At 38.6% G+C, this 15,494-nt stretch overlaps 3 protein-coding genes and 2 long non-coding RNA genes across 5 annotated transcripts; 3 read left to right on the top strand and 2 right to left on the bottom strand.

Annotated features, from left to right (window-relative positions):
* LOC126708198 (serine/threonine-protein phosphatase 7 long form homolog) lies at window positions 1-6,937 on the bottom strand. Its single transcript, XM_050408003.1, has 5 exons — window positions 6,442-6,937; window positions 1,335-1,425; window positions 830-1,222; window positions 92-617; window positions 1-5 (listed from the first exon to the last, which is right to left on the bottom strand). Exons 1-5 carry the CDS (start codon window positions 6,711-6,713, stop codon window positions 1-3), a joined length of 1,287 nt encoding a protein of 428 aa, XP_050263960.1. The 5' UTR covers window positions 6,714-6,937.
* Window positions 1,601-5,644, top strand: LOC126709638 (uncharacterized). Its single transcript, XR_007649449.1, has 2 exons — window positions 1,601-3,583; window positions 5,403-5,644. It is a non-coding gene; the product is annotated as an uncharacterized LOC126709638 (long non-coding RNA).
* A 1,164-nt stretch (window positions 6,938-8,101) lies between the features above and the next one.
* Window positions 8,102-8,898, top strand: LOC126710235 (uncharacterized). Its single transcript, XR_007649603.1, has 3 exons — window positions 8,102-8,189; window positions 8,288-8,338; window positions 8,794-8,898. It is a non-coding gene; the product is annotated as an uncharacterized LOC126710235 (long non-coding RNA).
* Window positions 8,899-9,661: 763 nt separating this feature from the next.
* LOC126709103 (uncharacterized) lies at window positions 9,662-10,729 on the top strand. The gene is made up of 2 exons (XM_050409192.1): window positions 9,662-9,961; window positions 10,062-10,729. Exon 2 carries the CDS (start codon window positions 10,080-10,082, stop codon window positions 10,605-10,607), a length of 528 nt encoding a protein of 175 aa, XP_050265149.1. The 5' UTR covers window positions 9,662-9,961; window positions 10,062-10,079; the 3' UTR covers window positions 10,608-10,729.
* A 683-nt stretch (window positions 10,730-11,412) lies between these two features.
* On the bottom strand, window positions 11,413-14,668 carry LOC126708197 (uncharacterized). The gene is made up of 5 exons (XM_050408002.1): window positions 14,251-14,668; window positions 13,996-14,157; window positions 12,998-13,947; window positions 11,936-12,901; window positions 11,413-11,517 (listed from the first exon to the last, which is right to left on the bottom strand). Exons 1-5 carry the CDS (start codon window positions 14,666-14,668, stop codon window positions 11,413-11,415), a joined length of 2,601 nt encoding a protein of 866 aa, XP_050263959.1.
* Window positions 14,669-15,494: the final 826 nt, after the last annotated feature.

Raw genomic sequence — 15,494 nt, 5'->3', positions numbered from 1 at the left:
TCAGCCTGAACATGGGGTGGGTCAATGGCTGAAGAAGGGGTACTAAACGAACTATGGGAGGGTGGCTCCTGCTGCATGTCAGGTGGGGTACCCAGGTCAAAGGATGGAATGGGTGACAGCTGAAGAAATGACTGTGGGGTGGGTGGACAGACGTCAGAGCCAGAACAAGGAAGTGGGGTGGGTGGAGGGATGGTGGGGCAAGGAGATGGATGGGGGGTGGGTGAAGGGATGGTGGGCGTAGGGGCTGGATGTGGGCTAGGTGAAGGGATGGTGGGCGTAGGAGCTGAATGTGGGTTGGGTGAAGGGATGGTGACGGTAGGGGATGGATGTGGGGTGGATGAAGGGATAGTGGGGCTGGCGGATGCATGTGGGGTGGATGTAGAGGGATCGGGGGTACGGAGAAGCTGAGGGGTAGCAACAGGCGGACGGGATTGACATCCGGCCGGAGCTGTGCTCGTGCTTGGGCCGGTAGGCATAGCTGGCTCCTCAATCGGGGCCTCAGGGATAGGAGGTTGGACACGTGCCATCGCCTGCACTGCCGTCAGTACCTCAGTAATGTCATTGTGGTCCTTCGTGCCCACTGGATGACGCCTCAACAAACGGACGTATCCTTCAATCTGCACATGAAAAGACCACACATATTAGACTTGCAATACGAAATCAACAATGCGAATTGATAATAAAATAAATGTTGGTTATGCTACTAGAAATTGCAAATTAAAGGGAGATGAAGTGCGAAGCAAAAAATGTAGTAACAAACATCATGCTCTCTAAACAGTGGTTTCATGGTAAGAAACACGGTAACTTGGGTTAGAAATAGAGAAGTTACCAGCAGAGTCACTACAGCACCAGGCCTATCGATGAACCTCCGAGTCACCCTTTTGAACCAGTCGTGGTACTCGTGCTCTGGAGGCATATCACCAAGCACTGCTTCACAACGCCGATAAAAGCGATTACCCCACTCAAGGATATGCACAGCATGTTTCTGCATCCAATTAACACCGATCTTCCCCCTCAAATCAATGCCATGAAGCACTCTGTCAGTGTTAACAGCTTCGGGAATTTCTTGGATCATCCCGAATTGACGAACAACACGATCCGGTGTATGTTTCTCTACTAGGTGGAAACATACAAGCGGCACCGTTGCCGTCCATACGGCCCTCCCTGCAACACACCACGGCGGGAGGTCGTCAAAATGAGCTTCATATGGCTGCCACACCACCTACAATAGCCAAAAAAAAGTACACAACACATTAGGGAACAATGTTTATATTTCAAAGTTCACAAAACCTATATGGATGTTCGTAAAAGCGTAAAATAAGGCATTTTCATACCTGGTCTGGCAACATGGAAGCTAGTTGCTCGCGATACCTGTCCCTGAAAATGTGGGCGGGCCTATTTTTCTTGTTTGGGACCCACAACCACCTACAATCAAGAAGAATGGATCAATAAGTACTGAGATGTTATTAAACTATAATGTAATCACATATATTAAATATGAATATAATACTAAAAGCTGAAACGTAGCAATTAATGTTAATTGGATGTTAAAACTAAGATATTAAACTAATTAATAAACACTGCTAAAGACAGAGAAATCTCAGGGTCAGCCAGTTTTTTTGGTCCAGCATATAGAGAGAGAGAAATTTGAAGGACACTGCCACTGTCAGGCCAGCCTCTTGCACCGTAAGACTAAAAAATTTCAATGATGGGGGGTTATGCAACAATGAAATGGGCCACAATAGCTTTTATTGGTAAGCTAATATAATCTTGGAATCCTACAATATATGTTTCGTTGCTTGCTGCTGTGTCTATGGTGTTACTAAATGGGAGCTGATATGAATTTTTGGGTTTCTTTGAATGCAGATGAAAATTTGCATTGTTCTATATATGTTATTTTGATATTCTATATATTTGTTTTTATTGCATTCCACATGTTCAATGAAATCCCTTTTAGACTTAATTAGTGATGATTGGAGTCAATTTTTGCCGCCCTCATACCATGATAAATCTAAATGATTTATTCATTTATGAACAATGAATTTGAACTAAAAATTTCGAGGATGAAGTCTAGAAGATATCAACATGGTGGAAAAAATGAATTATGAAACAAATGTGAGGCAATTGGTAGTATTACATAGCATTTACATATTTTTTTTTCATGGCTATGCAATTGATTGGGAGGCTCTTAAACACTACCCCATAGCCCCACTACGAAATACACATCTATATCCTGGAATCCATGGGCCCTAACTTTGATAATGACCCATGTAAAATTTGGATGACAAAGAAAAGAATTTGAGTGAATGGAATTATTGAAATTTAAACTTTAGCACAAAATTAGAGTAAAAGAATGCTATTAGTCTTATTTTATTGATTCCTTCTTGATGAGAAGCAAATGTAGAAGCCACCGAAACAGTTTCATTCTTGGTCTACACCATTGAGAGATCAGCAAAATCTTAAGCAACTTGGAGTCAACAAGCCTACAGCTCTTGCTTTTATGCTCTTTGCTTTCATGTGTAAGTTTCAAGTTCTGCTTTTTTTGCTATCTAGGTTTTTTTAGTAGATTTGGTTTAGCTTTAGCTTAATTGCCTGTTTGGTTTTATTTGTATAATTGTTTAGGTATGTGTTAATGAAGATTTTTTATTTTATTTTATTCTTTATAAGTTATTGAGTTTATCAAATCTGAAAAAACACAGAGCTTAGGAAAACAAAAAGAGAAAGCTATTTATTCAAAAAAATTCTCTTAGTATTGGGTGTTCGCATTTGGACCCACAATAAGTATATTAGCCAGTCAGTTGACCAAATGGCCAAATCACTAACACACTAGCACTAGACTAGGTGTAGAATAGCAATCTGTGAATAATGCTACAACATAGCAACAAAGAACCACAATGATCGACTAGCAGTGTGGTTTTAGAATCAATTCCCGTCTTATGAACTAATAAATGTCTTATGGACTTGCATATTATTGCTGTCATGAATTTTTATGTTACCAAATGTGGTCTAAATTTGCTGAATTTTATGATTAGTTACAATTGTTTTCTTATTAGCTTGCTATACTTTTTGCACAAATTCTTTTATTTATGGATATGCTTATTTACCTATGTTGATTTCAAGGGAGGGTGGCACTGACAAATTGTTACTTTCTAATTGGAAGAGTTAAGAGTTCCAATATGGTCAGTATATTTTGTTTTAGTATGTCTAATCTTTTTAGAATATTTGAAAATGAACCAAATGCTAAAATCTTAAATTGGGTTTCATGACTTAGTTTTGGGTATTTTGGTTGGGTTTTAGTTTTTTGGGTTAGATTTGTATTTTGGTTTGGGTTTCTATATCAAAGCCAGAATTTTTTCCTTTCCTTCGATTTGAATATGACTAAGATTTATGACTTAGTTTTGGGTATTTTGGTTCGGTTTTAGGTTTTTGGGATAGATTTTTGTTTTGGGTTTTTGGGTTTCTGTATCAAAGCTTTGTCTTTTTAGTTTATATTCTCTATTTGTCTTTTAACGTCGTGAATGATTTCAGGAATATAGCACTAACGTAGAAGATTAACCTCAAGTCGAACAGTGGACCTATCAAGGTAAAAAAGAACCTTTGTTTGGGTTTTTTAATGCTATAGTTAATTATTTATTTATTTTTTTTAACAATTCTGTAAGAAACTTTTATTGAAAAAAACACATAAGCTCCGGCACCTTCAAGAAAGAATAGCAACAAAAGCCTCCAAAACAAATGTATTTACAAAAACTTAACAATACTACTAACCCATCTAACAAATTATGTGCCTAGAATTTGGTGATAATTTGTTAATCCAGTTACAGATTTTAATAAATACAAATTGATCCCTCCAATCTCGGATTGAAGCCTGATACATAATCTCTTCATGCTATAAAATAAGCTGTCGTGTATCACCTGCGATTTTTTTATTTATTTATTTTTATACTGTTTGTTCAATAATGTGTATGTGTTTTTCTTTCTACTATGCATTTTAAATTTTATACTTATGTGGGAAAGGGTCAAAAAGAAAGAAAGAAAAATTTAGGAATAGGGAGGACATGGTATGTGTAGAGTGTCTCAGGTGAATTTGGAGAACTATGTTGAATCATTCATACATTAAGAAGTTTCTTCCTGCCTAAAATTTTATTTAAAAAAAAAAAAAAATTATGAAATTGATGTAGAAATAATAGTCTATCTGAAGTGAAGGAAATGTCTATAGTTAGTGAAAAGAAGGAATTTTAGCACCAATCATGTTCTCTAATGTATAAGTCTAACTAATTGATGTAATTTGTTCAAAATGAGATTTTAGATGCAATTCCTCCAGCATGTATGTGCTTCAACTTTGGACAGATTTTGTAAAAATTTCTAAAGAACTATTTGAATTACAACTTATCAAAAAAATAAAACTGCTTGAATTACAAGAATTATGTGCTTTTAATTATTAATAAAAATTTGATTGACACTATAGTGCTTATGACCATTACACACTTGAAACTTCCATGGTGGAAATTTGGTGGCTGGGATTGTAAGATGCATTCTTAGAATTCGGACTACAAAAGATGCAAAGTGTAACTTGGAAGGGGAAAAAATATGTATTTATTTATTTTTTCCAATTTTGTTTAGGTTCTTTTGTTCTTTTATGGCTTTTAGAGATTTAATTTAGATGCTGTTTGTGTATTAAAAGTTGCAATTATTAACTATGTTCGATGCATTTTTATCTATTTAAGAATAGAACATCAATCTTAGGCATCTACCTTCCAATTTGGATTTTCCTAGCAGAGGTGTAAGTGATTCTGTTGCTTAGTGCTAAGTGTTAGCTATAAAAGATCTTATACTACTTTTAAGTACATCCGAATTCCTTTGAACTATCAGCTATGCTTTCTCTTATCAATTAGTTACTCTATCAAAGTCATTTAGATTCAAACCATCAAATTTAGAGAATTTAAGGTGGTTTTTTTTTTTTTTTTTCCATAAAGGTTTGATTTTGGTTTTTCCACATTTAAATTTTTCTTCTTAAACTGTTTCTACTAATAGAAATTAAAATATTGTTTCTTTGTATCTATATGTTGGAATTTTACCTTTTAATATTATTGAATATGCTCTCCTTAGTTTTCGTGATTGTTATAGATCAATAGAAATAGTTTGAATGGATCATGAATATAGGTTCACTTCTACTATTGAAAGAATTTTTTGGAACATGGGGCTCAAAAGGTTGTATTAGTTTCTATCTTTTCAAAGGTTATGTTTAAATAGGTCTTCATTATGCTATTTCCTCGAGTAGGACAACAATCACCTTTTACCACACCAAAGAATCCAGTTTGTTCCTATTGTGTATACCTTTGGAGTTGGCATGTTCAAGATGGACTACATTTGTGGGGGTTCATATGTGCTATAAGTTTTTGCAGGTGAATGGTGATGTTTCAATTCATCTGAGTGAAATAGAGCTGGCACTTCAGTGCATCATGGCTAGAATATGGCTAATCTAACTAAATTGTTTTTTGGTTAAAGAGATCTTAGACTTAATTTTCTGCTATTGGGGAATTTTGAACTTTTGGCATTGTTATTGAACCTGACTCTATATTACACAATTGTCATTTTTGTTTTTTTGAAGTGATTGACATTAACAAGCCTTTATTAAAAATATTAACTATTGTACATCATGCTGAGTGCCTTAAATATTGTTAGAAGCTTTTGGAACTTCAGAAAAAGATGGGAACATGTTTATAGGCTTTAAGATTTTCACCCAATATACGGTCAAGAGTGTAAAAAGTATACTTACAAGTAGAACAAATGATGGATGTACTGCATTACCCAAATGAATTTCAATGAATTTTATTGTATTGTTATGTTAAATTGATGGTATTTTAAATATGTTAAATGTTCCCACACGTTGTGCGGGTTAAATGCTAGTTTTAATAATACCAGCCACTTCCTATGTCAATTTTTATACTAGAACCACTCCCCCCTCCCCCCACCCCCCCCAAAAAAAAAAAAACAAAAAAAAAAGGAAAAAAGAGCACAATAGAAAGAAGATTCTTATACAAGCAGAATATGCCAGAAAGTACAGAGATTTTGTTATCCTCAAAAATTGGAGAAAAAACAACTAGATGATAAGAAGCAAAGGACTAAGTTGGCCCTAATAAAAAGTTGTAATTTAGCAATTGAGTAAATGAAAAGGCAAAGTCTGTCATAGACTTTGAAGATAGAAAAGGTCTGAGGTGATGTAAATATTTGTTTGGTTTGACAGTCCCTTCACTCTCTCTATGAGTGTTACTGATTACAATAAAGCCTTTATAAATAACCTAAAGAGACTAGGACTTCAAATAGCAAATAAAAATACTCAAGAAGAAGTTAGAACCAAATAGAAAAAGAACTCAAAACATAATATAAGACTCGTGCTTTGGTGAAGACAGTATGTTATAGCAGTATGAGGTAGAGACTTACTTCAGGGATAGTGGACCACGTACTGGAGGACCGTAAGCACCCACTGGCGGGCCTCGCTCAACTGTCGGGCACAAATAGGGGAACCTGGCCCATGCCCAGTACTGGAGCAACAGCAAGCACCCACCAATCTGACTGGTGTCCTCGCTTGCCCTGCATAGCTCTCGATACAACCATGCAAGGCAAGCACTTCCCCAACTGTACCTCCGTGGGTTGTGAAGGTCTTCCAACTGCTGCACCCACATTAGATGCACCCTATCGCCGGATTTGTCCATGAATATTGTGTCCCCCAATAGCGCTAGGATGTAGCATCGTGCGTACTTATGCAGCTGATCCTCTTCAGCATCAGGCGGCAATGGGTTAGCAACTTCCTCCAAAAGGCGGTTGATGAGAATCCTCTGCCCATCAAGTTGCTTATGGTTGTTTTGAGTTACAGGTCGAAAGCCAAGGAAGTCCCGGCACACATCCACCCAAGTTTTTTGTGTGCTCCCTGTTATAGCCTCACCATCAATAGGAAGCCCGAGAAGAACCTCCACATCCTGCAATGTGATGGTCACCTCACCATGTGGCATGTGAAACGTGTGAGTCTCGGGCCGCCATCGCTCCACTAAGGCCGTTATGAGGCCATTGTCAATCTCTCTACCCGGGACCCACAGGAGTCCCTCCAAACCAACTGTGGTGATGATGTTCCTCACTCGGTCGTCCACCATTGGAGGTTGCTTGGAGAACTCTGAACTACGACTACGGCAGGTAATGGACCCTGGATCCTGCACATAACATCTCGTTATGGATTAATATAGTATATGCAAATACGTGTACATTGTATGGATTAAATGCATGTGCACAAGTAAATATTTAGTTCAGTGTTTTACCCGCCCATTCCAAATAGCTTCGGACCGATGCGTCGCCTGCTGTGACAACACCGAGTCGTCAATGGGTCCAGGCTGTGTATAGTCAATGCGTCCAGCATTTGCAGCAGCCATACTGAAGAAGAATGATAAGCAGTTAGTTTCAAAATTGAACACACAATATGCTTAAATATATAGGTATGAGTTAGAGCAGCCATAATGAAATGACGACTATGGTTGCTTGTTCATAATTGCAGAATCATAGCAAATTTCTTAGAACTTTGAAGGGAGGACTTGACCGGGAATTAGCTTACTAAACCGGTATTTTGGTAGTTATTTATTTAATTTTTTTTTTTTGGGTATGAAAGTTTCCAACATATATCTACTAAATGCTTTTCATGAGAATGATTAAACCAAAATACTCCTCACATGTTTGTGTGTATACTGGCTTTAAAGTAAAAGAAAGAACAAGAGAATGAGCCTAATCTGTTCATACATGCACTAATTCAAAGATAGTTTGAATTGAATTTTTGTCTGTCAATAGAATATAAAATCATAAATTATAAATTAAGTTTTAACTATTTCAAGTATCTTGCTTTATATGATAGTCGATATTTACACTATTTATGCTGTAGGTAACCTAGGTTGATTTCAGTGGATTTAACTATAGCATATTGCTTTGCTTTGATTTGTATCTCACAGTCATATGATTGTGGACCATTGGGTAATCTTAATTTGTTAAGAATCAAATATGTTAATATATGGGAGGCTTTTTAGTGCTAAATACTAACTATGAGCACCATGTTTGGGATTACAGTGCCAGCACTTAGGGGAAAGGACTACGGCAAGACTAAAATGCGTTATTCGGACTACACAGAGACAGAAGCAGGTCTTCAGTATAAGGTTGCCAGATGAAAAATACATAAGGCCTCCAAAAATGTTTTTAAGTGCACAAGCATCATAATTATCTGTTCTAACAACAAATATATATGAGAATGCAGGACTTGCGAGTAGGAAATGGCCCCATACCAAAGATGGGAGAGACTGTAGTGGTAAGCCACTAATTTTTCATATGCATTTTTTCATAATGTTAAGTTAGCCAAGACTTGGAGCCTAATCTCATTCATTTAAAGAGAAATTTTAGACTGCATTAGTTCCATATCCCCAATTATATGTAAAACTATGCATGGAGTCATCTGTCTTAAGTCTGATAGAGTTGATACATGAACATTTGAGAAAATGGTGAGCTGAATTTAGTACAATATAAGCCATGCAACATTGAAGTTCAATTTATAGCAAGTGGAGTACACAGTTTTTTTTTTATTTTTCTGGATATTTAGTTAATTAAGTAATCAGTACAACAACAAAACTAATGGTAAAACAAGAATATTTTACCTCTATTACAAATTCAGTACAGAAACCAAAATAAAAAAAATAAATAAATAAAAAACGAACTGATTACATTTTTGCATAAGGGACTCACCTTTTTTTCTTCTTTTTCTTTCAGATGGTGGAGACTGAGTTACAGCAGAGGGCGAGTGAGAGAGTAGAGAGGGTGACGTGCGACAGTGGGTCGGTGAGCGAGAGAGTGAGAGGGTGACTGAGCGGTGAGGCTGAGAGGGTTGGGGCCGGCGTTGGCGACGGTGACGGTGACGCTGAGAGAGTGAGAGAAGGAGAGGGTGAGTGAGAGTGGGTCGGAGACTGAGAGAGGGGTTTGAGAGAGACAGAGGTCAGACCGGTGAGGCTGAGAGGGTCAGTGGGTGAGTGGGTCGGCGTCGGCGATGGTGACGCTGAGAGAGTGAGAGCAGGAGAGGGTGAGTGAGAGAAGGAGAGGGTGAGTGAGAGTGGGTCGGAGACAGAGAGGGGTTTGACTGATGAGGGAGAGTGAGAATGGAGAGAGCGTTAAATTCAAAAAATGCCTATTAGAAATCGAGTGCCTGAGACTCGATTTCCATATCTAGTCCACGTGGAAATCGAGTCTTAGACACTCGATTTCCACGTGTACTCCAACGTCTTTTTTGCCATGTCAAAGCACGTAAACCGAGCCTCAAAGGCTCGATTTAGAGGGCCAAAATCGAGCCTCTGAGGCTCGAGTTGCTAGTTTCCCAATTTCTTTCAAAACCCGGCCAACTAACTGAATAGTTACGTTTTTATGGGTAATTACCCATTTTCGCCTAAAGTTTCTCATGGTTGTATAAGAGATCTGAGGTTCAATCCCTGCCTACACTAAAAATTAGTTGGTGTCTTGGTCTAATGATAAAGAACTATCATCAAAAGCGGATTCTATAAGTTGAAACTCTAAAAAAAAAAAAAAAAATTAATTTTGTCGAGCAATATAGCATATGTCTATGTGGTTATTATTATTATTATTATTAGGGATAATTACACATAACCCACCTGTGGTTTGGGCGAAAATCACTTTGCCTACCCGTGGTTTGAAAAGTATCACTTAACCCACCTGAGGTGTGTTTCCATCACTCTCCGTAACCCACCTCGGTCTCTGCCATTACAAAAACACCTTTTAACCCCAAAACAGAACATAACGCAAATCAAAACCCCCAAAACTCAAACACTTTTCGAGAGAGACACCCAAGGTGCAATCAGGCTTGTTCTTCGCGGTTTGGAGCGTGTGGAGAGGGAGAAAGCACTTGTTTGCATCATCGAACCTGGGCAAGGTATGTGTGATGTTTTTTCATTTGCATTTGGGTCTGTTCTTGATTTAGGGTTTCAGATTTTGTTCAAGTGTGAACTTACTATGTGAAAGTCTAAATCCAGGAATCGTGTTATGTTGAGATGTCTTCATCAAGTGGTAATTTCTCGGGTTCATGTGGACATATGTGCAATGAGCAGACTTGTGTTTTGAGAACAAGTTTGAGTTTGCACAATTTTGGGAGGAGGTTCTTGGGTTGTAGCCGTTATAAGGTTGGTCCTAAGTGTCCTTTCTTTGTTTGGATTGATAACCCAACCTGTCCTTGTGGGAATGAAGCTGCACCTTTGGCTCTAGAGAAGATGTCTAGGCTTCAGACTGCTCTCCAACTTGCAAATGAGAGGGAAAGGACAGCTCTGGAAACGGCAGAAGAAGCTAGGCAAATGGCAGAAAAGGCTCTTGAAGAGGAAGCCAAAGCCAAGGAGAGGGAGAGAAAGGCTCGAGCTGTCTGTGCAAAAGCTAAGGAAAAAGCCATTCTTGCTGAAGAGAAGCAAAGAATGTGGAAGTCTGCATGCATTTTGTCATGGATCTTTTTTGTTATTGTTATGTTGTTGTGTTTTGGCTCAATTGAGTTCTCTGGAGTGAAGAGACCTAGATTGTTGCCCCTGAAGTAGTTAATTGGTTAGTAGAGATAGTTAAATGGCAATGGTGTTAATGAATTTGCATTGTAATAGCACTAGCCTACTGATGTAATGTTTTGATGTGTCAATGAATGAAGAATTGGTCAATTCTTGAGTATTTTGTGCATATCCTAACAACCATTCAATGGAAGAAGTAATGGTCAATTATCAATTTGGCTGTGCATAGCATAACAACCATTCCACAATAAAAACTTTCATACACTGTATTAGAAAAATATACTTGGACATAATTTGTAGTAGCAATAAATAAACTTCCATATAATTTGGCTGTGCATACCATAACAACCATTCCACAATAAAAACTTCCTATACACTTTATTAGAAAAATATACTTGGACACAATTTGTAGTAGCAATAAATAAACATTCATATAATTTGGTTGTGCATACCATTCCACAATAAAAATAATATACTTGGACACAATTTGTAGCAGCAATAAATAAACTTCCATATAATCTAGTTTGGACAAATATTGTTCCATACAAACTGTAATATCACAACTTCCATATAACAACCTGGAGTGTATTGTACCTTAATTACAAAAAAGCACATTCCAATGCCAGCAGTGATTGTTTTTTACACTAATTAGTAATTACAAAAAAGCACATTCCAAGGCCAGCAGTGACTGTTTTTTACACTAATTGATAATTACAAAGGGCCAACAGTGGTCTTCACAAAAAAAAAAAAAAAAAAAAAAACCAAAAAGGCCCACATGTTCCCACTAGCTTTACTCCCAATGCTGGCATGCGTACCCACTAGCTTCATTCATTTCTTGCCTTTACTCTTTCCTCTTTCCACCCACTGGATTCATTTTTGGTGGCCTTTGTGCAGCAAGCTGTCCTCTAGTCCTCACACCACCAGTGCTCCCACTTGTATGTGAAGGCTACAAAATAAAAAATAGATCCACTTGTTAAAAAATATCCCAAGCTACACAACCATCCAGGACTAAGTTACTTGTGAAGAACTTGGTAAGGTATCCCAGGTCTCCCTAGGTGTGTGAAACTCTGGTTGTGAGGAAGAGAACCATCCTGCTCTCTTGTGAGATGGCCTAGGTTGATTTCCTTGCTGTGAGGATGAAGGCTGAGTGGCAGACATCATGTTGTAGGTCTGGGTAGGCTGCTGGGATGGTGGCTGAGGTGCAGGCTGAGGTGCAGATCTAGGTGCAGGCACCCCTTCCCTTGCCGGCAACAAAACCCAGTTTCAATACAGTGTCTATTGTAAGTTTAAAAACAAGTTTTTTTTTTTTTTTTTTTTTTTTTTTTTTTTTTTTGTTTTTTGCCATTTAAATCCTAATTACTTACAGCTTTTTCTCTTTGAAGTCTCTGTCTCCTCTGCCATGGTGTCTCCCCAGTGATGCCAGCCTTGCACCCTCTTGAGTTATGCCCTTCCTTTTTGCATTTCCCACATTTTACAGGTCTGTTCTGTCTACTTGCTTTGTAAGGGTTCCTAGGCTCATCAGAAGCCCTCTTTCTTTGCTTGGGTGGTCTGCCTGGTGGTTTGTATATGTGAGGTGCCAGGGGAGCAGGCTGTCCAGTCTCAGCCCATTCTGACTGACCAGGCATGGGAGGAAGTACCTCCTTGTATATCTCCATGTAAGTTTCTTTGAAGTAGCATGGGTGGGTATAGTCTTCTGGTGTCTCAATGTTTGTATAAATGGCTGTTATGGCATGTTTGCAGGGAATGCCGTTTAAATCCCAAGACCTACAGCTACATGTCTTCTTCACCAAATCAACTACATGCCTCTCATACTGACTGCCTACCTTATAAAGGAAACTACCAGCTGGGGTAACACTAAATGCCTTACTTTCAACCTTCAATTTCTCCAACCTATCTTGTATGCTTGGACACAACTTTCCAGCATACTTCTGTATCCCTTCCCTTTTTGTGTAAAGCCTAGTCATAAGTCTAACCCTAATCCACTCCAACATTGCCAAGATAGGCTTGTCCCTAGACTTCAATATCATTGCATTAAAAGACTCACTCAAATTATTTACCAAACAATCTGTTAAGGCCCTAGGAGTGAAGTGTGACCTTGTCCACTGTGCAGGTGCAATGTTTGCAAGATACTCATATGCCTTTTCATCCAAATCCCTTATGTACTGCATGCATCTCTCAAACTCCCTTACTGTTGTGGTAGCAACACACCTCCACAATGCATCCTTCAGCTCCAATCCCTTGTGATCAACTTTGAAATTGTTGTAGATGTGTTTCACACAGTATCTATGCTCCACGGTAGGGAATAGTGTCTCTATTGCAGGTATAAGCTCCTGTAAATAAGCAAGCAAACAAACAAACAAAACAAGTTAGTTCAGCAAACAAAGTCAACTATTCAAGTGTAACTGAACAAAACAAAACTTGCATACCTTTTGCCTATCAGAAATGAAGACCAACTGAAGCTCCTCTGGCCTCCCTATATCATCAGCAAAAATTTCCAAAAACCATATCCAAGACTCCCTGGTTTCTTGTTCCACAACAGCCATGGCTACTGGAAAAATGTTGTCATTTGCATCCTTGGCAGTGGCAGATAAGATTTGCCCACCAAATCTGTGCTTTATGTGACAACCATCTAAACCTATAAATGGCCTGAATCCACCTAAAAATCCTATCTTCTGAGCATTGAACCTAACATACATCCTCTTAAATTTTGGCTGGGAAGTCTCCTCAGCCATTTCTGTCTGCAATATAACCCTACTCCCCTTGTCTACAGTGGTTATCATTTGTGCATAGTCCCTAAGGACACCATATTGCAATTGCTCATCTCCATTTATCAAATCCTTTGCCTTTCTCTTTGACCTATACACTTGGTTTACACTTAGGTCAACAGATAAATTTTGCATCACATAGTTGTGTACACCACTCACCTCCCAATTTGGATTTTTGCTAAAATCCTCAATGAACCTCTTAGCAACATAAGCTGATGTTGCTTGGCTGTTTTTGAAAGACTTGGAACAAGTACAGTCATCAGTCAAGGTCTTAATTTGAAATGTTAGCTCTCCACTTATTTGAGATGTATAACATCTCCACCCACACCCATTCTTGCAGTGAACTGATATCTTGGTCTTCTCATTAAGCTTGAATTTGATGTCAATAGGTTTTTTGATTGCATACTCCCTCAAAGCAGCTCTGAACACCTTTGCATTAGGGAACTTCATCTCCTTCTTCAGTACAACATTTCTCATGTCACTCTTAGCATTAAACTTTACTTGCTCAGGTACCTGCTCATCATCAGACCCATCCATGCTTACCAGGTCATCCTCAAGGGCTGGCTCAGCCCACTCAGGGTCTGTGTGGGGTGCATTGCTTGATTCTGGGGCTGTGTGGGGTGCATTGCTTGATTCTGGGTTTGTATTGGGAGCAGAACCTTGTGGAGCTGAGTTTTGAGCAGCAAATACATCATCACCAAAGCCATCCCCCTCTAGGCCTTCATTTAGCCAATCATCATCATCATCATCATCATCATCATCATCTCCTTCAACATTCTGTTCTTCATCTCTTGCATCAATGTCAACATCCTCAACATCTTCTTCATCATCACTCTCATCATCATTCTCATCATCTTCATCATCATCACTATCCAATTCTATTTCAACCCTTGCTGCATCACCACTTACATTACCACCTGCATGACCACCTACACCATCTGCCACTCTCCCTGCATCACCACCTACACCACCTGCCACTCCCCCTGCATCACCACCTACGCCACCATTTGCCACTCCCCCTGCATCAGGATACTCAACTGCCAATGGCTCCACATCTATGTCAGTATAGATTATGATTTTTTCAGCATACCATGCCTTATGAAGGTTAGTCATGTTTACGACATCTGTATCTGTTTCTATGTCTCTTAAATCATGCTGTAGATCACCATCAGGAATTAAATACTTATATCTACTGTGTTCCTTAGGAGCACCAACTAGATGGCATAAATCCCGAATTTCAAAGTAACTCAACTTGTCAGGGTCAATCTCTGTCAGTAAACGTATAGACCCACCCACATATTGTTGGCTCCTCCACAAAACATCCCCCAACATGAATTTCAAGGTCAAATGTGACATCATCCATCTGCAATTAAAATAAGTATGTTGTTTACACACATTGACATGCAGAAAGTGAGAAGAAGCCAAAAGAGACAACAAGCCAACAAATTGACAACAACACACGGACAAAGGACCACATAAAGCACATGCAAAACCAGATTCCCAACAAATTCATAGGGACCACACTACCCACACTTCACAAACAAGTGCAATCATTGACAAATAAACTTGATTCCTTCAGGTATATACATTATAGAAACAACAATAGCAAAATGCATATCCTAAGCGATTCTACACATAAATAGCAAAATGCTAATTTAACATACAAAAAAAATTTTACTGTGCAGATGAACAGCAAAACCTAACTACGTGGGTGGGTCACCATAAAAAAATGACATCAAGAACCCAAATGCAGATGAAAAAACATCACACATACCTTGCCCAGGTTCGATGATGCAAAACAAGTACTTTCTCCCTCTCCACACGCTCCAAACCGCGAAGAACAAGCCTGATTGCACCTTGGGTGTCTCTCTCGAAAAGTGTTTGAGTTTTGGGGGTTTTGATTCACGTTATGTTCTGTTTTGGGGTTAAAATGTGTTTTTGTAACGGCAGAGACCAAGGTGGGTTACGGAGAGTGACGGAAACACACCTCAGGTGGGTTAAGTGATACTTTTCAAACCACGGGTAGGTAAAGTGATTTTCGCCCAAACCACAGGTGGGTTATGTGTAATTATCCCTTATTATTATTAAGCGTTTTACGCATGAAAATGTGTTAATTAAGTTACAATACTCTTGACATATGCTATCAACTTATCATATA

Source organism: Quercus robur, chromosome 12 (genome assembly GCF_932294415.1).
Source record: "Quercus robur chromosome 12, dhQueRobu3.1, whole genome shotgun sequence".
Taxonomy (NCBI): Eukaryota; Viridiplantae; Streptophyta; class Magnoliopsida; order Fagales; family Fagaceae; genus Quercus; species Quercus robur.
The sequence above is the reverse complement of the archived record's forward strand: the minus strand, read 5'-3'. Positions and strand labels throughout refer to the sequence as shown.